A 24932-nucleotide genomic window follows, 5' to 3' on the forward strand; every position below is an offset into this window, starting at 1 on the left:
GGACACATGGTGATGTAGAAGAGACATGAAGAAGAGGGGACACATGTTGATGTAGAAGAGACATGAAGAAGAGGGGACACATGTTGATGTAGAAGAGACATGAAGAAGAGGGGACACATGTTGATGTAGAAGAGATATGGAGAAGAGGGGACACATGTTGATGTAGAAGAGACAGGAAGAAGAGGGGACACATGTTGATGTAGAAGAGACATGAAGAAGAGGGGACACATGTTGATGTAGAAGAGACATGAAGAAGAGGGGACACATGTTGATGTAGAAGAGACAGGAAGAAGAGGGGACACATGGTGATGTAGAAGAGACATGAAGAAGAGGGGACACATGCTGATGTAGAAGAGACATGAAGAAGAGGGGACACATGTTGATGTAGAAGAGACATGAAGAAGAGGGGACACATGTTGATGTAGAAGAGACATGAAGAAGAGGGGACACATGTTGATGTAGAAGAGACATGGAGAAGAGGGGACACATGTTGATGTAGAAGAGACATGAAGAAGAGGGGACACATGTTGATGTAGAAGAGACATGAAGAAGAGGGGACACATGTTGATGTAGAAGAGACATGAAGAAGAGGGGACACATGTTGATGTAGAAGAGACATGAAGAAGAGGGGACACATGTTGATGTAGAAGAGACAGGAAGAAGAGGGGACACATGCTGATGTAGAAGAGACATGAAGAAGAGGGGACACATGGTGATGTAGAAGAGACATGAGGAAGAGGGGAGACATGTTGATGTAGAAGAGACAGGAAGAAGAGGGGACACATGTTGATGTAGAAGAGACATGAAGAAGAGGGGACACATGGTGATGTAGAAGAGACAGGAAGAAGAGGGGACACATGTTGATGTAGAAGAGACACGAAGAAGAGGGGACACATGTTGATGTAGAAGAGACATGAAGAAGAGGGGACACATGTTGATGTAGAAGAGACACGAAGAAGAGGGGACACATGTTGATGTAGAAGAGACAGGAAGAAGAGGGGACACATGGTGATGTAGAAGAGACATGAAGAAGAGGGGACACATGGTGATGTAGAAGAGACATGAAGAAGAGGGGACACATGTTGATGTAGAAGAGACACGAGGAAGAGGGGACACATGTTGATGTAGAAGAGACATGGAGAAGAGGGGACACATGTTGATGTAGAAGAGACATGAAGAAGAGGGGACACATAGTGATGTAGAAGAGACATGAAGGAGAGGGGACACATGTTGATGTAGAAGAGACATGAAGAAGAGGGGACACATGTTGATGTAGAAGAGACATGAAGAAGAGGGAACACATGGTGATGTAGAAGAGACATGGAGAAGAGGGGACACATGGTGATGTAGAAGAGACATGAAGAAGAGGGGACACATGTTGATGTAGAAGAGACATGAAGAAGAGGGGACACATGTTGATGTAGAAGAGATATGAAGAAGAGGGGACACATGGTGATGTAGAAGAGACATGAAGAAGAGGGGACACATGTTGATGTAGAAGAGACATGAAGAAGAGGGGACACATGTTGATGTAGAAGAGACATGAAGAAGAGGGGACACATGTCGATGTAGAAGAGACATGGAGAAGAGGGGACACATGTCGATGTAGAAGAGACATGAAGAAGAGGGGACACATGTTGATGTAGAAGAGACATGAAGAAGAGGGGACACATGTTGATGTAGAAGAGACATGAAGAAGTGGATTTTGCCTGATCGCCCTTTAAGGCAATGATATCTCCTCAGAGTTTAACGACGTAATAACCTCCCTCTCTCCTCTCACAGAGACAGAGGCTGATCCAGAGCTCGAAAGACGGCGAGGCCGGCCCGGTGTCGCGGGGGGGGTCGACCAGCAACAGCCTGAAGAGATCGGGCTCCTGCGGCGTGGAGAACGGAGGCAAGACTCCCGCAATAGGAGACGCAGAGTCAGGAGAAAAGCCGGGGGTTGAGGTGTGCCAGACTGAGGAGGGGGACGAAGAAGATGGGATTTTTAGTCCTGTGCGCATACCAGGTGAGGAGGTCCTGGGAAAAGTAACACTCAAGCTAATCCCTGCTTTAACACCTCGTTATCACCGCAATAAACTGTATTTCATTTTGTCTTAATGTTCATTATTCAATTTCATATTCAGTTCAGTATGTATGTAGACTTTTTGCACTACTTTTTATTTTGTATTTGATTATATATGTTGTATTGTTGGACGAGCTCAGCTCAGAAGAATTGCATTGCCATTTCTACACTGTAGCTTTGGGGCATATGACATAACACCTTTGAATTAGAATTTTGAAAACCATGCGCCCTCTTGACCCCCATCCCGCTCCTCTCAGGTACTTGGTGTGGGCGGGTGAAGTGGCTGATCAAATGGCCTCTGGGTCTCCTGCTGTACTGCACCGTGCCGAACTGCATCCGGCCCCGCTGGCACCGCTGGTTCATGGTCACGTTTCTGGCCTCCACCCTGTGGATCGCCATCTTCTCCTACCTCATGGTGTGGATGGTAAGGAGGCAGTGAAGAAAGACGCACGCTTGATTCTTAAAGACACTTCATATTGGTCTATTGCAACACAACAGTTATAGTCTACAGCAGCCTCATAGCACCATCTAAAGGCCCACTGCGGTACTGTCATATATATATCATGATGAATACGATTTATTTTTGAAACGTACAAAGCATTTTATGATTTTGAGGTGGGCCTCGTCAAAATTGTTACAATCAGTGGACCTGAAGTAACAAAAGGCTCAAAACGCCTAATCTCAAGAATGCCTTGTACTCTTAACAGCATCTAGCAATATATAGATGTATTTTTATTACAAATCAGGGGTCAGCGAAAGGGTGTGCAGGACAGAGGGGGATTGTAATTAAGATGCTTAATATGTATAGTTGATAATAATGCATTTTATGTATCGAGTGCTTTTCTTGAAACTCAAAGACACTTTAGAGCACATGTGTCAACCTCAAGGCCCGGGGGCCAAATCAGGCCCTTGGTGGATTTAAGCCCTCCGCTCAGAGCCTGAGCCCAAACATTGATGACCTTGCCCCCAAGATGAGATGCCAAGTATCTGTTTGAACTAGCATCACAGAGCAGCACACTGAGTTTAATGGATGTTTCCTTCTGCACTTTCTCTCTCACGACAACAGGGCATGTTTGTTTTTTCTTTGAGGTAAATAGTTTTGTTGAAGCTGTTGTTGGCCTGTGGGAGAATTTAATCATAAGAAATGTCTCTGGAAAAGCTGCAGATAGAGCCATAAGAAATGAATGCAACTGATTATTTAATGTTTAATATTGTTTTTATAGGCAATCTTTTAAGCTTTGTTAGTTCCATGTTTAATATGTGTAATAAGTTCATTTCAATAAAACATTTTTTTTAAATTTATTTATAGAAGGACCATGCATACAAAAACATTAATCTCAGCAAAGAGAAGAGATACAATATGCCAGATTATAGCTAATAGCTCATTTCCATCTGTGGTCCTCGAATAAACATTGAACCAGTCCGGCCCTCGACTAGTACCCATTTTTTTATTTTGGCCCACTGTGTATCTGAGTTTGACACCCCTGCTTTAGAGAGTCAAAATTCATAAAAACAACACACTTAAAATATATAAAACACAACATTAATAACAGATTGAAAGCAGTAGTTGAACCTGATGCATCCTAATGTTTCCCTCAGGTCACCATCATCAGCTACACACTAGACATCCCAGACTACATCATGGGCATCACCTTCCTGGCCGCGGGGACCAGCGTGCCGGACTGCATGGCCAGTCTGATTGTGGCTCGACAAGGTAAACGCCTATCTTTGCCTATTTGTCCAGAGAGGCCATCTCAGTGGACATTTTGAAACGACAGCTAAAGACACATCTTTTTAGATTAGCTTTTTATTAGCAACCCCCGCACTTTAAATCTTCTTTTAGTCTTTATTATTTACCTACCTTTATATTGTTTTATTTATTTTATATTGTTGCATCGACTCAGTTGTCTTGTGTCTTACCTGTCGGAGAGAAACCATTATTTATTTTATTTGAATGATCATACCTTTGACCTCCTTGTGTCTATTAACCTAAATGTTATATTTAGCTGCATGTACCTTTGAAAGTTCTTAACAAATAATCTCAGAGGAAATTCTTGTTGTTTGTTTTTAACTTTCTAATATGTCATTTTGTAAAGCACTTTGAGCTGCATGTGTTGTCTGAAAAGTGCTGTATAAATAAAGATTTATTATTATTATATTGTCTGTGGTGTACGTGCGTCACATCTCTTTCCAGGCATGGGGGACATGGCGGTGTCTAACTCCATAGGCAGCAATATCTTTGACATCCTGCTGGGTTTGGGTTTCCCCTGGGCTCTGCGTACCCTCGTGGTGGAGCACGGATCATCAGTATGCATATTCTATATCTCCCATACATCTCTTTTTCTTCTTATTTGTGATCTACTGAAGTCAGCACGTGTATGAGAGGGCGATAGAAACTGAGATTCTGGGTTATACTAACTAATATGTGGTCACGCAAATGTAATGCCTCCTTTTCTCTCCCTATAGGTGTACATAAATAATAAAGGATTGGTGTATTCTGTCGTGCTGCTGCTGGCATCTGTGTTTCTGACGGTAAGGAAATCAGTTTTAATATTCATGTCAGCATGCAAGACACACCGGTATGATTGGATCCCTGAGGAGAACCTGTTTAACGAAAATGGAAAATATTTGTAACTGCATTTCTCTAATGAGACTGATGATTTACCGGCATGTCAATATCTCCTATTCAGTGTGAAAAGGAAAAAACTGTTTCTAAAATAATTGTGTCGATTTTTAATTGACATCATGTTCAAACCATGCAGTTTTATATGCACTACTGTTAACAGCATGTTGAACAACCAAGTGGCCCATTGAGTAAATGCAGATTCAGGGGATACTTATCGAATTGTTACGCTTATGTTCAAGGGGCACAGTTATGCTGATTTCCAGGTTCATCATTTATGTCTCTCCTGTGACATGTCTCCATGCTTTAATGTTCAGAAAGCTCTTTATTGTTCTCATACTGCCTCCTTTCACCCTCTGTCTGAAACCAGAGCCCAGTCTGCTGGACAGCTCTGTTGTGATTGGTCAACGGCTAAGAGACGTCACGCCTCTTAGCCTATCACGTACAATGTGTTGGAGCGTTAGTCAATAGAAGCACGAGTGTTACATAGTGATGTCACTATGTCGGGGAAGTAAAAGGAGTCCAATGGAGGCGTTTCAGGCAGAAGGGGGAGTGTGTTGGAGAGACAACTTCCTCTATTGGGAACTTTGGGATTTTAGCATCTGCAGACCGTTTACATGCACACAAATCGATATAACACACTAGAGGAAAGGGACAACTCCAAAAAGCAGAATAGAGCCTCTTCAATAAAATTAATAGCACTCGATTTATAGTTACTGTATTTTTTAACCCTCATTAAAAAGACAGCCTTAAAAATCCAGTATAGAGAGGCGAAGTCCCTCCACTTCCGGGGGACCTCCATGGGACCTTATTTCGGAAAAAGTATGTATTGAAGTCAATGGAGAGAGAAAGATTATCTTTTGATCCCGTTTGAATTGTGCCACGAATTACACATATGATGTTTGTCAATTTAAAATAATTTTGCAAGTTAAAAAAAGTGTTGGATTAGGGTTAACAAGTAACCGCTCAATGAACTACATCTCCCGTCTCGCACCAACACCAAGACGGCCGTCACGTTGGCACATTTCACTTCTTTCTTTCAGAATGAGGCGAAAAGTATTAAAAGAGGTGAAAATCACTCCAAGTCTGGGCATGTTGAGAGCTGTACATACACACAAGGGGAGTTAGTCAGTTCTGTAAGAGCCAGCATGCGGGACCGGGATTCTGGGATTTGTAGTCTTTCTAGTTGCGAATATTTCATAGTCTTATATTTCAACAGTTTTACGACAAACTGTGACTTTTTTGACATGGAAATGATTTTTTAAGATTGACAAACATCATATTTGTAATTCATGGCACAATTCAAACGGGGTCGAAAGATACGTTTTCTCTCCCCATTGACTTCAATACATAATTTTTCCGAAATAAGGTCCCATGGGGCGGGAGTAGATGGGCGGGAATTCGCCTCTCTATCCTTCTGGCTGTATTACATTTCCACAACCGAATAAGTGGTGACAATCTCTCTACCCATCCACCTAACTATAGTAGAACGATAATGTTGTCAGAAATGTTTTCTAGGTGAGTCTTTGTGGCTCCTCCTCACCTCTGCCTCTGTTTCAGGTGACGAGCGTCCACCTGAACCACTGGAGGCTGGACCGCCGGCTGGGCCTGGGTCTGCTGTTCCTCTACTCCATCTTCCTGCTCTGCTCCATCCTCTTCGGCCAGATGTGAGGCCTGGGGGTCAAAGGTCGACCCTCTCTCATGATGAGTAGCTTCCTTCCTACCACACGTCCTCTTTCCCCGAAGCCAAAAAAGAGCGAGAGTTTCGTTGTGTTCCTCGTGAGAGTATCCGTGCACGTCTTTAGGACTCGGTCAATATCCACACAAAGGCTCAGTGAAGGCTTCTATCAATAGCACAATAATCCTTTTTGTACAGCGCAGTGTTGAAAACAATCTCTTAAGCATCACGTATGGTGAGCAAGGAAAATATTTAATGACAAAGCAGATGGCTTGTTAGGCCTTTTAATAACAATATGAAACAGGAAGTGGAACGGCTCTCAAATATCTGTATCATAAATAGAATCCATAACTATATTAAATATTATGTAAGAATGATTATGTTTGAATACACAAAAACAAATCACAATGCCTTGTCTAATAAGATTATTTGTTTTAGGAGGGATCACTTCCTGCTAAGTTAACATACCAGCTAACTAGTTTAAACTATTTAATTTGACTAATGATGCGTCTTCACCATTTTAATAAAGCAATAATCCATTAAAAGTTTAGGTTTACATTGATTTGGAAAAGACTGTTGCTTCCTGTTTTCATTTGTTCAATGTTATTATTTATATGTTCAGTGTTTGTGCTCCGACAGCTGCTGCAGCCGAGCAGATGCATTACAGAGCGATTAGTGAGGGGATGTCCTCGACAACAAAGCAATCAAAAGTTATTTATGATAGTATATGCACATATAATCAGTGTATGCTGGTGTTCACTAGTGTCTCAGCAATCAAACTGTTTGAGCAGGAGAGGTTTCAGAGGAGATTTACTCGTGGAAATATAGATACAAATCTAGTTTATAGTTCGGAACAAATTGTTTTATCAATTTAATCTGGGGACCAGGATGTGTGAGAACAAGCTGAGGGATAAAGTTGGCTCCGGTGAAAAAAAAATTATATTTATTGGAAGAAATAAAAAGTACCCGAAGGAATTTATATATACAAATATTAATATATACTTGACATGGTTTTAGTGGCCACTGAATATACACTTTGCATTAATGGTTGAAACCTGCAGATTGTACAGATGTTAAAAAGATACTTTAATCTGCCACGTTATGCCTGGACCTACCGTTCAAGATAAAAAAAAATCTATCAGATTAATATCGTCCGTCGGCCTTGGGTGTGAACACCCTGTATGTGTTTGAATGTAAAACCTTGCTGACTTTACCATTAGTGTGGAAATATTTACATGCATTCAAATGTAGCAGACGGCACTGAATCACAGCCTCTGAACAGAGAGCTAGTCCGACTGTCGAGTAGAGATTTAACATGAAAATGCACATTGTTTTTGCCTAACTACTTATAAGCAAGTATTGGTGCATCTTAATGTACGTAAAGAGATTAACCTAGTGTTACAGTATTTTTAGAAGTCTTCTTATTATTATTATGAAATCTTCTAAATAATGTTCTTCTATGAGTGTCACATACTTTGATGACTCTGAGTGCAGGTTAGTAAAACTTCACGTTTAGGTACGACAATCGATGTTTGTATTGTTTCTTGTACATTTTATGGGAAGATTTCATTTTGGTGGGACATTTTCACTCAGATGAGGACGGAAACAGCAGAGAGTGTGTGTGTGTGTGTGTGTGTGTGTGTGTGTGTGTGTGTGTGTGTGTGTGTGTCCTGTAAACAGTCTTTGATGTGTACAATCGAGAAATTGTTACACAGAATATAGTTTGGTTAAAAAAGCATGAATCACTGAAGAGCCAGGGTGTAGTGCAAATACCTAATGGCTGACATTCGTGTGTGTGTGTGTGTGTGTGTGTGTGTTGCATATTCTCTATTCCTATATACCTGCTGCTCCTCTGTCCTTTTATATGGAAATTATGAAATAATTTGGAAACATTGAAATAATCCGACTAAATGTTCCACCAAAGCGATATGGCCAATTTTGTGTCTTTGTTTCAAATGGCTGTATAATTATTATCATTGTCTACTAGACAATACTTTTTACTGTTTGTAAATGTTAAATAATTGACATAGTTTTACAATAATGAATGTCTGACAGACTAATTTTGTGGTGTTTTTGATATTTAAAAAAAATTCAATGTAAGCCTACTTGTGAAATATTGGGCGAATGCATATTTTGTAATTTTGTTTAGTGGATTTCGATGCTGTAATGTCAGAATAGCACACAGTTTGGTATGAATTCTATTGCAGTTGTGTCCTAAAAATTGTTCATCATATGATTTTTCTTTGAATGTAAGTATTGATTCATTGACATGCTTACTTAATGCAAAGCGAATACAGAAAACAAATCTCCTGTTTACAGGTTTGAATTCAGTTTCAAATGTTTCAAATGCTTTAAAGAATAGAAGATGTGCCACTTCACTTAAATTACAGTTAGCATTTTCCCCCTTTCTCACAAAATTGCGCGATGAAAAAAGTCAGCCATTATCCCAAATGACTCGTATAGCTACAGTTTAAAAGTGTAATTACATTTAAACACATTTGATCAGATCTGCTTGAATGTCATGCCAGGATTTCTTTCTTCAAAGATGCCATGAATGTATCTTAACGGTTTTAAAGGCGATGGATGTGTTAGGTATTGTGAAGTCCTCCTAAACATACCTGTGTCCCAACATAAAGGGTTATTACAATGCTTTCTGCTCGTGCAAAAAGAAACTTGTGCTGAAATGAATAAATAAGCATTTGTTAAATTGTATTAATTCGATCATGAAAATGGTCAAAAACACAGCTTTGAGGATATGCTGCGTTTCTATTTGGAACGACTGGCTGAATAAATTGGAAAAGTTACTGACGAATAAATGATGAGAATAATTGTTTCTGCTCTGCTTTTTAATCTCACTTCTTTTTTGTGCACTTTTTTTATATACTCTGAACCCCAAATCCTCCCTTTCTCCATCCTTGTAAAAACAGCCTCAACCATCAGTAACTAATTGTGTTTTGCCAGGAGAACATTTCCTCCCCTTCCTGATGCCAATGCTTTGCTTCACACCGCTGATGTTGGAAGTCTCTTCTGTTAACTCTTGTATTATGTAGTAATAATCTCAATTTACGAGAGACACGACAGCACCAAAGCAAACCGTACGTGTTGTTTCGCCGCACTCAAGAATGTTCTCTTAAAAATGCTGTGATGTTGGAGGTCGAGGATGTGTTAGAGTTGAAATCGATTAGCGGCTGTATTGGATGATAGAACACTGTTGTATCTTGAGACCAATTAAAAATGTGCAATAACAATTCATCTCTTTTGGTCTCTTATTGTATCAAGGTAGTAGGCATATTGAATAGATGGAATATGTAGATGTTCATACAAGTAAGTAGAGAGTCCTGCTGGTCAAGTGTATTAATACAAATAATCTATATTTTGGATTTACTGGGTCACATGATTAGGGGTGCATACAGGTTCCCGGTATTACCGAAATACCGGTTACTGGCGGTTACGGTATACCGTCCCGAAATCAGATCCGGTTTGTGTTACTTTTTTTTTTTTTTAATATATAAAGTGAGGCGTAATATCCTTAAACTCACACCCAAACCGCCAGCCAATCAGATTGCGCGTCTTGCAATGGATTGCCAAGCAACGCCCTTCACCTTCTTCCCGAACGTCTGAGCCTTTCGGTTAGCGTTCGTTTTTTCATTAGCTCGATGTCGGCACGAAAATCTAAAGTGTGGCTTCATATGACTGCCAGTCTGAATGGTGGGGTCTGTAACCACTGCCAGTCTGAATGGTGGGGTCTGTAACCACTGCCAGTCTGAATGGTGGGGTCTGTAACCACTGCCAGTCTGAATGGTGGGGTCTGTAGCCACTGCCAGTCTGTAGGGTGGGGTCTGTAGCCACTGCCAGTCTGAATGGTGGGGTCTGTACCCACTGCCAGTCTGAATGGTGGGGTCTGTAGCCACTGTCAGTCTGAATCGTGGGGTCTGTAGCCACTGCCAGTCTGAATGGTGGGGTCTGTAGCCACTGCCAGTCTGCATGGTGGGGTCTGTAGCCACTGCCAGTCTGAATGCTGGGGTCTGTAACCACTGCCAGTCTGAATGCTGGGGTCTGTAACCACTGCCAGTCTGAATGCTGGGGTCTGTAACCACTGCCAGTCTGAATGCTGGGGTCTGTAACCACTGTCAGTCTGTAGGGTGGGGTCTGTACCCACTGCCAGTCTGAATGGTGGGGTCCGTAGCCACTGCCAGTCTGAATGGTGGGGTCTGTAACCACTGCCAGTCTGAATGGTGGGGTCTGTAGCCACTGCCAGTCTGAATGGTGGGGTCTCTAACCACTGCCAGTCTGAATGATGGGGTCTGTAGCCACTGCCAGTCTGAATGATGGGGTCTGTAGCCACTGCCAGTCTGAATGGTGGGGTCTGTAACCACTGCCTTCTGAATGGTGGGGTCTGTAGCCACTGCCAGTCTGAATGGTGGGGTCTGTAGCCACTGCCAGTCTGAATGGTGGGGTCTGTAGCCACTGCCAGTCTGAATGGTGGGGTCCGTAACCACTGCCAGTCTGAATGGTGGGGTCTGTAACCACTGCCAGTCTGAATGGTGGGGTCTGTAACCACTGCCAGTCTGAATGGTGGGGTCTGAATGGTGTGGTCTGTAACCACTGCAAGTCTGAATGGTGGGGTCCGTAACCACTGCCAGTCTGAATGGTGGGGTCTGTAGCCACTGCCAGTCTGAATGGTGGGGTCTGTAGCCACTGCCTGTCTGAATGGTGGGGTCCGTAGCCACTGCCAGTCTGAATGGTGGGGTCCGTAGCCACTGCCAGTCTGAATGGTGGGGTCTGTAACCACTGCCAGTCTGAATGGTGGGGTCTGTAACCACTGCCAGTCTGAATGGTGGGGTCTGTAGCCACTGCCAGTCTGAATGCTGGGGTCTGTAACCACTGCCAGTCTGAATGCTGGGGTCTGTAACCACTGCCAGTCTGAATGCTGGGGTCTGTAGCCACTGCCTGTCTGAATGGTGGGGTCCGTAACCACTGCCAGTCTGAATGCTGGGGTCTGTAGCCACTGCCTGTCTGAATGGTGGGGTCTGTAACCACTGCCAGTCTGAATGCTGGGGTCTGTAACCACTGCCAGTCTGAATGCTGGGGTCTGTAACCACTGCCAGTCTGAATGCTGGGGTCTGTAGCCACTGCCTGTCTGAATGGTGGGGTCCGTAACCACTGCCTGTCTGAATGGTGGGGTCCGTAACCACTGCCAGTCTGAATGGTGGGGTCTGTAACCACTGCCAGTCTGAATGGTGGGGTCTGTAACCACTGCCAGTCTGAATGGTGGGGTCTGTAACCACTGCCAGTCTGAATGGTGGGGACCTGGAGTCGAGTATCGGCATCGTAAAAAATTCAACGATATTATGCATCCCTAAACATGATATGGAGCCACCTTCAAGTCCACCAACCAGAGGGTCGCCAATCTTCAACATACTGACATTTTTTTTTAAGACATACTCATGTTTTTTTCTAATATTTTATATACTAAAAATTTACTTTCGGATATTTTCAAAATGTTGTATAAGAATTTCCTCGACATTTATACTATGATATTTTTGAAATGTTGTATAATAACTATTTTCAACATACCATTATTTTTTTTAGAAATACTCTTAATGACCTTTTTTCTAATATGTTCATGTTTCATATAATAATTTTTTTGACACACTATTCTAAGACGCTTACTAATATTTTCAAAATGCTCTAAAATGACTATTTTCAACACTATTTTATAAATGTCATATAATTACCTTTTCCCTGAGATACTGTTTTTCGTTCTTATATACTTTCGACATACTATGCTATGACTATTCTCGACATACTGTATATTTATTTTTTTCGAATATTTTTTTTATTTAATATATTTTTTTTTTTGCCATACTATGACATTTACTAATATTTTAAAACACACTATACATAACCCTTTCGACATACTATACCATGTTGTTTTTAGACATTCAATATTACTGATACATTTGGCACCTTTTACTTCATCGTTAAAAATTAGTTGAAGTTATAAAAATAAATCACTCACAGCAGTTGATTTGCGAACGATGACACAAAAACCTTTAATTTAAATAGGAGGAAAATAATCACATAAAAAAACTGTACAGAACATTGAACATTGACTTAAAGTTCTTAAATAAAAGACCCCCCTCCCAACAACTAAAATAATAAAACAAAACAAAGTGGGATGGTGTATGATACATTTTGTGCAAAAGAAGTGTTAAATTGATTCTTCCCAGACTGCACAATGTGAAGAGTGCCTCTCCCCCTCTGATAGGTCAACACACAAGACCCTCCCCTTAACCTCAAAATAGTGTCTTAAATGTAAAAGAACCCAAAATCCAATAATAATAAAATAGATTTATATTTTAAATATATATTTATATACGAAACATGCTGTACATAATATCAGAGATAGTGAAATCCCTTTGTATCTGTTAACTTGTGCTTTCCACACTCCCAGCAAAGAAAGGATAAAGGAAATGGAAACACAAGTCCCTGTTGATTTGGTTACGAGTGATTGATGAAAGAGCACTGATCAGAAAGTCTCTGTTGTTCCTGAGTGGAGGGAGTTTCTTACGTGTTTAGAGAGGAATAATGCACATCTGTCGCAGCTTCTTCACAGCTGACAGAAGTATCATGGCTGCAAAAAAAGAAAAAAAACTTCTTTCAAATGGGAAAGTGAAATACTCTGTCCCTTGCTGCCTTGTCGTAAGAAGCTGAAAATGGGGAAACCGCTACATCTCATCGCAATTCAACCCTCAACCTGCCTCATTACCTTGAAATAAATGTTTAATCCCCATTTTGGGTTTCGTCCTTTGGAACAAAAAGTCTTCCTGTGGAGGAAGTCGATTTCTTTCCCGATATAAACCCTGAGAACGCTGACCCTCCTTTTCAAGTTTCCTAAAAAAGGGAACATTAGATAGTTTGGCACACAAGGCTTATTCCAGAATCATTCCACCACTGCAGAAAACACACCGGGACAAAGACACCGGGACAAAGACAACCGGGCTGAGTTTGGTTTGACTTCAGGCTTCTTTTTAGCTAGACTTCAACCCCCCCCCCCCCCCCCCCCCCATCAGTGTTTCCATTTGCTTTTCACAGCGGTGGAACGGAGAGAGTGCAGGAGTGGGAAAGAAACCAACTTAAAGTGACTTCTTAGCAATTCTTCCAGTTATAGAACAAATAAAAGACAGCCATTGGTGAGATGATACAAAAGTGATGACAGCAAAACAAATTGAGGGAGGGGTAGTGGGGGGGTACAGCTGACTGAAGGCAGATTTCCAATTCGATACATCATCATCATCGTCATCATCATCACACCATATTGACAAACCCCGTTAAAGATATCTGTAAGACAATATTAATCAAATAAATATTCCACCTTTGCTTTCAGTATTTATTCAACTTTATTTCCAACTAAAACGCTGGATTTGACTGGTGCCGAGACAGCAGTAGTAGTGGGTATATTAGTAGTAGCAGGAGATGCAGAAGCAGTAGTATAGTAACAAGGGGGGGGGGAGGGGGGGGAAACCGAGCTCCCCACACAAAGCAGCCAGGGTCCCTTCTAATCGAGAAAGCTGATCGGACATCCAAAGAAAATCAAACTTGGTGCATCTTAAACCGAGGAACTTGTGATTCAAGTAAAGTTTCTTAGAAAAAAAAGAAAAAAAGAAGACATTCCACTTACCGAAATGAAATGAAAAAAAAAGGCTTTAAGTTTCCAGTTGTGTTAGGAGGTTCGTGATCAACACAGCGTTCACAGATTGGAGTCGCCCTACCTCCTGATCCTGGGCTCTGTCTGAACTCACCCCTCGTCTCCGTGTCGTCACATTCAGGACTCGAGTCCTCTGTAAACCGGCGCTGAAGCACCACGTGTTGGCGGGACGGGGGCAGCGTGTTCCTCTCAGGAAACTGCTCCCAGACAGAACTGTTGAGTGTGGATGTTGTCAGGCACCTCTGTGGGAAATAGGCCAGAGGACTAAGAAGGGAGGGGGGGGGGGGGGGGGGGGGGGTTTTCTCGTTGAATATGTATAATGTGCAGGGAAGAAGCAGCAGCAGTGGCCCGGTGAGGATTGTAGAAGTGGACAAAAAAAAAAAAAGGCGAATGGTGGTTTCCACACGTCCCCCCCCCCCCTGCACATACAGCAACATACTGTCTCTTTAAATTGTTACGCACTCAAGTGAGGACAAAGACAGAGGCGGTCCTCTCGTTTCCAGTATATAAAAAAATATTCAGTCGTCAGGCAAAATATCCCTTATGTTTGCAAAGGCCTTCATAGCCCGTCGATACTGTTCCAACCGCGAGGTCGTCCATGGAGACGCCGAGGGCCTTTGTCAGAAACAAAGTGAAGAATGAGAACACGGTGATGGAAGCTGACTTTGGGATAAACAGGTTGGCTTCAACATGTCTGCCCCCCCCCCATGTGGGAATGACTGGATCCCCTCCTGTGGTGCAGAGCTCCGTCAGATAAACCAGTCGATGGGATGAGTCTGGGGGGGCGGGCCCGGTCCAGATCCCCACGGTGTGCTGGGGGGGGTGTCCCAGTGCAGACTCAGCGCAGGTGCTCGAGTAAAGGCAGCTCTGTGGATTCCTCTCGGGGGGTGGGGGGGTCCGTTGCATTCAGCAGGGTGGGGTCCATCGTCTGAGTGGCTCCCAGAGGGTCCTGGCTCAGACTGAGCTCTTGCAGGGGTAGAGGGGGGAGAGGCTGGAAAGATTGAAAGAACACAATGATATCAACTGAACTGTTTGCTGTTCATTACTTTAGATTCAGATATCCCACAGATGCTTCTTTTTGCACACGGTGAAGATGGATTCTGTAAAAGCAGAATGTTTTTCTCTTGGTCCAAGGAACACAGCGATAACAAGGAGCAAGCGAAATATGTAATATGTTATTTAACGATTCACATGTCAGCCGATTGATTGTCGTCTTAGAGGATTAGGTGTACCGACTCCAGAATCTGGATTTCTTTGATAAATCTTAAGTTCATCATTCAAATGTATTTATGTAACCCAATATCACAAAACACATTTGTGTCAGAGGGCTTCACAAATCAACAAACATGAATGATAATGTGAAAACTGGGAGGGAAACTTCTGAAGCGATTGGAGTCAGGACTCAGAGACGCGTGAGGAGAGCTGGAGCTTTGATGGCAAACACTGAGGGTTTATTTGGAGCTTCGGCCGGAGAGTTCACCAGACATGTCACGAGCCACGATCTGACCACACGGTAGAGATGCCACAATCAATTCTGAAGACCCCTCCTGTGGCTCCAGGTTTGAACTAGTTCAGAGTTTAATAATCAACATTCTTCAATAGAGAGACTAAACAGCTGAGGACACTGAATCACTTTAGTTGTCGGTTATGGCTCGGGGTCATCTACACCCCGAGAAGGATGTGTTCCAGGGGTCCCACAACAAAAACTATCTCTGACCGAGAGTTGCCCGGTCGTAAACTGGTAACAACAACAACAACAAGTTGCTAGGGCAGCCCCTCCTTAAGGGAGATAGCATGCTGTCAAAGGCTGGTCAGCTGCGTCAGAGGGCGAAGGAGGACAGGGTCAATTATTCCCCGACAAAAAAAAAAAACATATCTGAGAACAGTCAAATGACAAGAAACATTTGAAAATACCAATGAATGGGTTCAAAACACAATGACTCAAATACAGTTAGAATACAATAATTAAAATTCCATAGCATATCTAAAAAAAACAAAAACATGAATGTATATCTCCCAGACAACTAAAGTAACATGTGATTGACAGTGACAGCAGCTCCTCACCTGTGTGCGTAGGGTCTGAACTGTCAGGGCCTCCCCCTCCACTGCAGCTGGTCCGTTGAAGCCCTTCCTGCCTGAGAAGCTCCACTTGCCGAAGTGGCTCTCGTAGTGAAGCCCCCCGCCCGGCCCGAAGCCGGCCCGCTGACCCGCTCTGTGGCCCGAGGTCTCCAGGAGGCTCGGGACGCAGAAGCGCTCGGGGCCGGGCAGAGGGGGGGGGAGCAGAGAGCTGCTGAAGGACAGCTGGGAGCTGGACAGCTGGTGGCCCAGGAGCCCCTGGATGGAGGACGTTCGCTGCAAGGAGCTGAGCAGGCCTGCCTCCATCCTGCCCTCTGATTGGCTGAGCAGAGCTAGTGGGAGGGGCTGGGGGTGGCGAGGCCAGCTCTGGGTTGGACCTACAGGGTTGTCTGTACCTGAAAAGCAAAAATAAGTGTTTCTTAAAAAAAGGTAAAACATTGAATTATTTCAGCAAACAAAAAGAACGTTGCTACTGTATTTGTTTACAACACTGTCCCGAAGCAGTGGTTGGCTTTAGGTCTTACCCATGAAAGGCTGGAGATTAGTGATGTGCGGCTGGGGCAGGCTGGAGGCGGGGGTGCTGTGGGTGGTGTGGACTGCTGGGTTGGTGGAGATGGAGGTGGAGCCCCCCCCGCAGTCTGAGTCCTCGATGTTACCTCCGCTGTTACAGCCCGCACCACAACCCTTCTGTAGCCTGCAGAGACCAGTCACACATTGCCATAAGAAGACATGGGACTTTTAATAGCGCTTTTCCAAATGCTCAAAGACGCTTTGCATACAATATGAACAGAAACAGTAAAATGGGGGGGTGGGCGGTGTTGTTGATCAGAGTTTGAAATCTAGAGTGAATAAGTGAGTTGAGATATTTTCACTTAGCTTTCACCCTGTCCCCCAAAACACTGCATTCATCACATCAAGTCTAAAGCACGTACCTGTCCCAGCTGCTGATGAGCCAGGTGTAAATGTTGTGCGGGCTGACAGGCCCCCCCCACACAGAGCGCAGCTGGCTGTGCCCCCCGGCGTACGAGGTGGTGAGGGGGGACACGTAGATGGGATATCCGATGGGCTGGTCGCACGAGGAGTTGATCATATTCCTCAGGGCCTGCTTGGCGTTCTGAATGCTGCCGCGCTCTGGGTTACGGTTGCGCAGGAAGACCAGCTCCTGCTGCTGCCCCGCCCACAGCCCCCGCACACACTCTCTGTTCACCTGTAGGAGCAGAAGAAGAAGAAGAAGAAGAAGTGAGAGGAGAGCAGGAGGCGGAACGGATGAATATAAACAACTACATCTGGTCCAGGGCAGAAAGAGCAGCATGGTGTAAATAAAGCAATTACATTTCATCGAAAAATGGACCAATAATCAATTAAAATACATCTTTTATATTGTAGTAAATATGTAAATCTTTCCACTCACTTCTTATGTTTACGTATATTGTTTGTCATTTTGATTGAATCTTTTATTGGACATATGTAACTTTAACACCCTCCTATATACATCTCTATCTATCTTTGCAATGTTTTACTTCACTCAACTTAAAGTGTCAGTTCAACTTAAATGTCAAATGTCAGTATAAAATAGAGCAGCAGTCACCCAGCCCGATCTCCCCCGGGATAAACACATTATTCTGATTCCTAAAAACAAGCCGGAGACGAGGAGACAGCCGGTGATGCTTGTCTGTGTTGATGTTACAAATGGAGCTGCTGTGATGAAAGTCACATTTCAGACTTGATCTGACCATCAAAGTATTATGGTATGGTAATAGAGAGAGAGCTGTAACCTTGATGACTCTGAAGCTGAGGAACCTCTTGTTGAGCATGATGATCTTGTACTCGTCGCTGCCGTCATCCATGATGTGGCGCAGTGCGAGCAGTGAAGGCATGTTTGCTAAAATGGCGCTGCGCCACACGGGGTCGCCCTCGTGAGATATCAACATCTTCTCCTCGTTGGCAGTGATGGCGTCATATAGAACCATCGGGTCCTCATACTCATCTGGGGATGTGAAGTGGTCCTGAGGGAAACACACCATGCAATGTTCGGAGTAAGATCAGGGACAAAGACCGTCATGATTGTTACCTTAAGGCAGAGGTTCTCTAACGTTTTCTGTCATTCCCCACTTTTCCTCATTCGTCGCTCCCATAAAATGGTAGACCAAGCTTAAAATGGTCAAATGTATCGTTTTATAACAATATAAGAAATATCTATAACACATAACATCAGTTCAGAAATAGAGAAAATAAAAGTGCAATGGCGTCAATCCTTTCCTCAAATGGGCTGAGTTCCAAACATATAGAAAAAGGGCCTGCTATGAAATTGTGTTATCAAAGGTAGGCCAAGCTTAGAATTGTCAAATGTTTTTAAATAACGTCAAGTTCTACATCTTATAACAAATAACATCAGTCAATAATAACAAATAAAATAAATAAAAAATAACATCAGTCAATAATAACAAATAAAATAAATAAAAAATAACATCAGTCAATAATAACAAATAGAATCATATAAATAAAAGCACGAGTGTTTCGTGTGTGTGAGTGCGAGAGCATTTCACATGTGTATGTGAATAACTTTGGATTTCATATGTGTGTGCGAGAGATTTTTACATATGTAATTATTTTGGTTTCAGTTGTGTGTGTGAGCAGGCTCAGATTGGCCATTGAGAGATTCTGGAATTTTCCCGGTGGGCCGCTGGCTCTGGCATAGGTGGGCCGTGGACTTTCACGGCGCCGGTACCACCGCCGCAAACACCCGCCGTTGCGAGGCTCCGGCGCTGTGAAAGTCCACCGCCGTTGCGAGTCTCCAGCTGTAACAGTCCACTACAGCCCGCGAGGACCCAGGTTCGATTCCGGCCTGAGGTCCAAAAAATTCCTAAAAACATAATCGCGTCTATTCGCGACCCACCTGTCACATCTCTGCGCCCCACCAGTGGGACGGGCCCCACACTTTGAGAAACGCTGCCTGAAGGGAACTTTTCTTTATCTCTTCATACCTGATGCAGTTTGAGGGACATGCGCACTCCTGGAGCCACGACGCGGTTCAGCAGGTCCATATCTGCAAACACCCATTCATCCCTGGGAGACGTGATGCGAAAGTCTCCCTTGAAGAGGGCATGGAGGCCGTAGAGAAATGGCTCCAAGCTGTCAAAAGGATAAACAACAACTCTTTTATATCGGGCAGTGACAGGGGGTATTATCCACGGAGACAAGCGGGGGGGTGGGACCTTACCTTGCAGACATGCTGTGGGAAGCCGTGCCCAGAGCTCGTCTTCCCAGGATACACAGCCCAAAACAGAGGTTGACGAGTGGAGAATCTCTTTCACAAGTCACCGGCTAACACAAAATGGAAATACTAATTTATTATAACAGTGTATATTTTTGTTCTACAATTACTACAACAAATTGTTAAACATGTATTCTGATAACAAGTTATACGAAAGATAACATTTGTGTAAACCCTAGATTCTAGAGTAACTGTTGTTGAGAGTCTAACCGTTTGCCGCCTGCTGTTGCAGTACTGAATCCAGTCCAGGTAAACCATGCAGAACGAGGAGAGGGTGATGCCAGAGGCCCGGTGGTCGTAGTCCTCATCGATGTTCAGGTTGAAGGTGGGGTCACTGTCCACGTAGTTGGGACCGAGACACGGCCGCAGAGCCTCCTGAACCGTCTCATTGGTCAGCCACTCTTCCATCTTAGCAGAGCGACTCACGTAGTAGATGATGCTCTGTTGAAGGAGACAAACGATCAGACTGTAACTTTGATTTGAAAAGGAATGAAATGTCTAGATGCACATTTTACATTGTTATAATAGTTGTTCTAAAGCAATGTGAATAGTAAATAATTATATACATTGTTTGTGTAGACAAAGGGAAATTCAGCCATTTCAAGTGTTAGCAAAAACATTTCTTTAACCCTGAGATGCATAAGTGGGTCTTTGTTGACCCGGTGAGGTGGTTTTCTTGAAGTATCTTTGTAATTACATTTTTTTATCATTTCATATTCCAGCTATTCCTCAAAAAACATGCTTTGGATATCATGCCATTCACATTTTAAAATGTACATTTTAAGAAATTTTTGTTTTTGTATTACTACCCCAAGCTTCCACAAGTGGGTCAAAAATGACCCGCATGCATTTTCTATGGAATCCTACGGGACAACGTTTTATTCAAAAAGTTAAAAAAATGTCTAAAATTATAAATAGTGAAAAATTAAATATAAAATATTTCTAGTGCGAACCAAAATATAATACAAAATATTATACAAGTGATTTCTCTTAACGAAAATGACAAATTGCATAAAAACACATATTATTCAAATACGGGTCCTTTTCGACCCACCTATGGAAGAGTGTCCAGTCACTCGTGCATCTAAGGGTTGAGAAAGAACAAAAAAAGGACTCTTGATCTATGGCTTACCTTCACATAGTATGTGATGAGGATCTTACGAAGGTCGAACACTTGCAGCATGGAGGCAGCATTGTTGTCGCTGATGCTGTAGCCCTCTAGCACGTACTTGGTGGCGGCGACCTCCCAGGCGAGCCAGCGCTGTCCAAAGGCCGCATTGAAAGACAACATGTGGGGAAGGTGACCGGGTTCACAGCAGCAGCAGCCCTCGTCCTCCTCCACACCCTCTGTGATGGCCTCCACCTCCCTCTGCTGACAGTAGGTACCTGGACAGGGGAGAACAGGTCAAGATTCAAAAGTGTTATTGTCATATGCACAAAGCTACGGTCGAGAAATGGCAATGAACATCTTCTGACCTGAGCTCCTCCAACAATGCAACATATATAATAAAATACAAAATAAAAGTAGTGCAAAAAGTCTATATACCGTCATTTTCGGACTATAAGCCGCGCCTTTTTTCGATGCTGCGGCTTATATAACGGTGCGGCTAATCTATGGATTTGTACAGCTAACGGCCACTAGGGGACCTCCTAAATCTATGGATTTTACAGGTTACAGTCCACCACCTTTAACTCTATGGGTTCTATGGCCGGTCCGCGCCCCCCACCTTTAAGCGTCGGGCTCCAGCAGGAAAAGCTGGAGGCCGGAAAAGAGTGAGACAGGTAGCGCGCAAAAGTAAAAGTGGAACCGAGAGTGGTACGAGAGACAGAACGAGAGCAAGACAGACAGACATTACGAGAGCGAGACAGTTTGTCCCCGTACCACTGGTTGAAAACCACTGCTGTAGATCACTGCCGGTACGTGCGCTGGGAGCGCACCGTTTAAGTTTGAAAGTTGAAAAGTGTGTGTGTCTGAAACGCTATGTGATACAGTACAGTTTACACAGCACATGTTCTGTAGCTACTATTGCACTAAATGCTAACACTTGAATACGTTATGCAAATATGCAACTTGTTTGTTGAAATGTTAATAAATGGGAGCTTCCTCAAACAGCCATCTCTTTCCCGACAATCCCCTCTGTGCACGAACCCTTACATATGGTAATGAAACATTAAAACACCTGCGGCTTATAGTCCAGTGCGGCTTATATATGTACACATCATTCAATTTAGCTGCTGCGGCTTATATTCAGGTGCGCCTTATAGTCCGGAAATTACGGTACATGTAAATAGAATATGATATGTACAATATGTAGGTCATCTAAAGAAGCAGAGTATTCCCACAAGACGAAATATTCGAGATAACTGATTTTATACAGGGTTCATGCACTTTTCCACCAATGATTTTCAATGACTTCTCCATGACCTTTACCTCATTTTCCATGACCAAAGAAATTACTCTCTCAGCAGTATCACTGGAAATGGTTTATTTTAACATGGAACAGGAAAATAAGGTCTGAAACATGTTGTGCCTCTCTCAAACAAATCCAATAGGCTCACTAGCTTCTACACGCTAATGAAACTCAAATCTCACCAGCAAAACACCTCGTCAGTTAAAAGCCATTTTACCTTTCATTACGACACAGTATTAATTATCATTATAGTTTTACTATTTTGGCGATTAGAAACAACTTTAGTTACATTTCCATGACTTTTCCAAAACTTCCGTAACTTTTCCAGGGCCTGGAATTAGCATTTTGAATTTCCATGACGTTTCCAGGTTTTTAATGACCATAAGAACCCTGCTTATAGTTGTAGGCTGCTTTATTGTCATGTCTTTAGAGACTGAAGCAAACTTTAGTTCATTTTTAAAGAGAATTTGATTAAAGAAATAAGAAAACAAAGGGTTTTTAGATTTGAAAGAAATGATTCAAATGTCACAGAAGTTTGAGCAGCTGCCACATTTACACGAGTGCTATTTACTATGCTCCAATAACCACATCTAACTAACTAAATGCTATTCTGGGGTGACACTTGAGAGATAACCAAGTAGTGACACGTTAAAACAGCAGGTAAACATCTCAAACTGTTCCATTTTTACAAGCTTCAAAATAGGGTCAACCCCCCCCCCCCCCCATCATCCCCTGCTGCTGACCTCTGAACTCGAGCCCTCTCAGTTGGAAGGTGATCAGGCCGTTTCCGATCTCGATGATGTGCACCAGAGCGTTGAGGTAGTCTGAGGCGAGGATGAAGCAGTCGCCTGTGGTGTAGTTCCCCCAGCGGCCGAGCAGCAGGTCTCCACACAGGCTGTGCTGCAGGGAGCGCGTCAGGTGCTCATAGAAAATAGAGTTCAGATTGTTGTCGTCAGCACCTGAAAGACCATCAAGGCAGCACGAATAAATACGAGCCAAACAAAGACAATTAGACGGGAGAATATATATATTTGGTTATGGCATACCTGGGTTGCGATCTAACTGAGTAGCAAGTCTGGTGTTGGAATGATCGACGCGCTTGGTGCTGCAAACAGGACAAATTGATATTATAACTGAACAATAACATTTTTATATTAATTATATACGTCATATTTGCACAGATTATTTTTGACATACTTGTAGTCTCTCTCCCAGAATTTGACAGGTCTGGTGTACGAGGTGACGAACACGGCACTGCCCAGGACGGGATTAAGAGGGGTGGAAAAGATGGCAGAAAAGATGGCCTGAACAAAAAGCACAGCAGAGTCTGAAGTCACGTGAGTTAAGGAAGTTAGGTGGTATAATACAGAGAAGTGAACATTACGTAATCCAGGGTTCATGCACTTTTCCATCAATGATTTTCAATGACTTCTCCATGAGCTTTACCTCATTTTCCATGACCAAAAAAATGACTCTTTCTCAGCGGTACCACTGGAAATGGTTTATTTTCACATGGAACAGGAAAATAAGGTCTGAAACATGTTGTGCCTCTAAAACAAATCAAATAGGCTTACTAGCTTCTACACGCTAAAGAAACTCAAATCTCTCACCAGCAAAACACCTCGTCAGTTAAATGTCATTTTACGTTTCATTACTATTAGGGCTGTCAAATGATTACAAATTTTAATCAGATTAATCACAGCTTAAAAATGAATTAATCGTGATTAATCACCATTCGAACTATGTCCAACATTTGCCATTTCTTTATGTATATTGTTGTGGGAATGGAAAGATAAATGAAAGAAGGCGGATATATCCATTTAACATACGGTATGTATGTTTATTATAACATTGTTCTGTGTGTCAAAATGAGAGACAGCCCACACACCTATCAATCATCAAACCGTGGGGTCTTATTTCATTATGTGTTGATTTCTATCAACACGTAATGTTGTATCGATGTATTATAGAGATGTACTACAGCAAAAGTATTCTCCGTCGGGACTTCCTGTAACACCACGCCGTTATCTTGATTCTGATTGGCCAGAAGACATTATCAAAGATGTTCTATTGATTAGACGATCACTACGTGACAAAAGTTTTCAAAACCGTTTCTAGTCTTCGGTATTTCCAGACAAGTGGCTGCTGAAATCAGTCTTACTAACTGCTGTCTGTGTGATTTACTCTGCGCGAGTTGGCGGACTTTATTTTGCTTACTTTAACATCATTTTTCATGGTGGGGCTAAGCCATTTCTTGGTATGGCTGTAGCCCAGCCATACCCTGGCGCTGCCACTGGTGGGATGTATGGGGCGGGTTATTCTGCGCATGCGTGAAATGCGTTAAATATTTTTAACGCAATTAAAAAAAAATTGTAATTACCGCCGTTAACGCGATAATTTTGACAGCATTAATTACTATAAGATACAGTATTTATTATTATTAGAGTATTACTATTTCGGCGATTAGATAAAATATAAATTATATTAGATGCAATTTTAGTTACATTTCCATGACTTTTCCAAAACTTTGGGGAAAATATTGTTTTCCATAACTTTTCCAGGACCTGGAATTTGCATTTTGAATTTCCATGACTTTTCCAGGTTTGGAATGACCGTAAGAACCCTGTTTACCATTGACGTAAACTCAAAAGTGAGAAAAGGATACGGGGAACGGCGAAGGGTTGTGCGAAGGCGTGGAAGGCTGAGCCCCAGGTGATCTGCCAGGGCGCGATGTAGGTCAACACGAAGCGCAGCTTGTACAGCAGGTCCCACATCTGACAATTAGAAAGACTTTAAAAACAACATCCACAAAATGTATTCACATAACTACACAGACATCACGTAATCTCTAGCTTTGACAAGATGCCTAATATGAAAAATAACTGCTTCTAGAGTAGAATACAATATAATCATATAACAGAATGGGCTAGGAAATTCTTAAGAAAAAAACAGCGTAATAAATCATCTGACAAAGGCCTGTGCTATAATGCTTCACTTCACTGGCTATCCTTTATAAAATACTCAGATCAATAGGAGACAGAGATGTTAAGTTATAAATCAAGGGTTTTTATTATTAATTACAGCAGGGGTGGGG

The 24932-nt window shown here is 42.7% G+C and overlaps 2 protein-coding genes across 3 annotated transcripts in view; one reads left to right on the forward strand and one right to left on the reverse strand.

Moving 5' to 3' along the window:
* LOC307017573 (sodium/potassium/calcium exchanger 3-like) overlaps positions 1-9614 on the forward strand; it is a 30026-nt gene extending 20412 nt beyond the window's left edge. The window contains exons 12-17 of the mRNA XM_079647176.1: positions 1783-2008; positions 2323-2489; positions 3665-3779; positions 4260-4372; positions 4532-4597; positions 6249-9614. Coding sequence (XP_079503302.1) covers positions 1783-2008; positions 2323-2489; positions 3665-3779; positions 4260-4372; positions 4532-4597; positions 6249-6359 — 798 coding nt within the window. The 3' untranslated portion in view covers positions 6360-9614. The remainder of the gene's footprint in view (positions 1-1782; positions 2009-2322; positions 2490-3664; positions 3780-4259; positions 4373-4531; positions 4598-6248) is intronic.
* Positions 9615-14380: 4766 nt separating this feature from the next.
* Positions 14381-24932, reverse strand: part of LOC307017697 (pecanex-like protein 3) — a 28087-nt gene continuing 17535 nt past the window's right edge. For both annotated transcript variants that reach the window (XM_079647402.1, XM_079647401.1), the window contains exons 24-36: positions 24504-24612; positions 23036-23165; positions 22885-22943; positions 22582-22797; positions 20560-20813; positions 19638-19868; positions 19374-19477; positions 19138-19285; positions 17929-18159; positions 17086-17360; positions 16678-16847; positions 16142-16548; positions 14381-15068 (exon numbers count right to left, since the gene is read on the reverse strand). In XM_079647402.1, the coding sequence (XP_079503528.1) occupies positions 14916-15068; positions 16142-16548; positions 16678-16847; positions 17086-17360; positions 17929-18159; positions 19138-19285; positions 19374-19477; positions 19638-19868; positions 20560-20813; positions 22582-22797; positions 22885-22943; positions 23036-23165; positions 24504-24612 (2487 nt within the window). In that variant the 3' untranslated portion in view covers positions 14381-14915. The remainder of the gene's footprint in view (positions 15069-16141; positions 16549-16677; positions 16848-17085; positions 17361-17928; positions 18160-19137; positions 19286-19373; positions 19478-19637; positions 19869-20559; positions 20814-22581; positions 22798-22884; positions 22944-23035; positions 23166-24503; positions 24613-24932) is intronic.

This window comes from Notothenia rossii, assembly GCF_949606895.1.
Source record: "Notothenia rossii genome assembly, chromosome: 9".
Taxonomy (NCBI): Eukaryota; Metazoa; Chordata; class Actinopteri; order Perciformes; family Nototheniidae; genus Notothenia; species Notothenia rossii.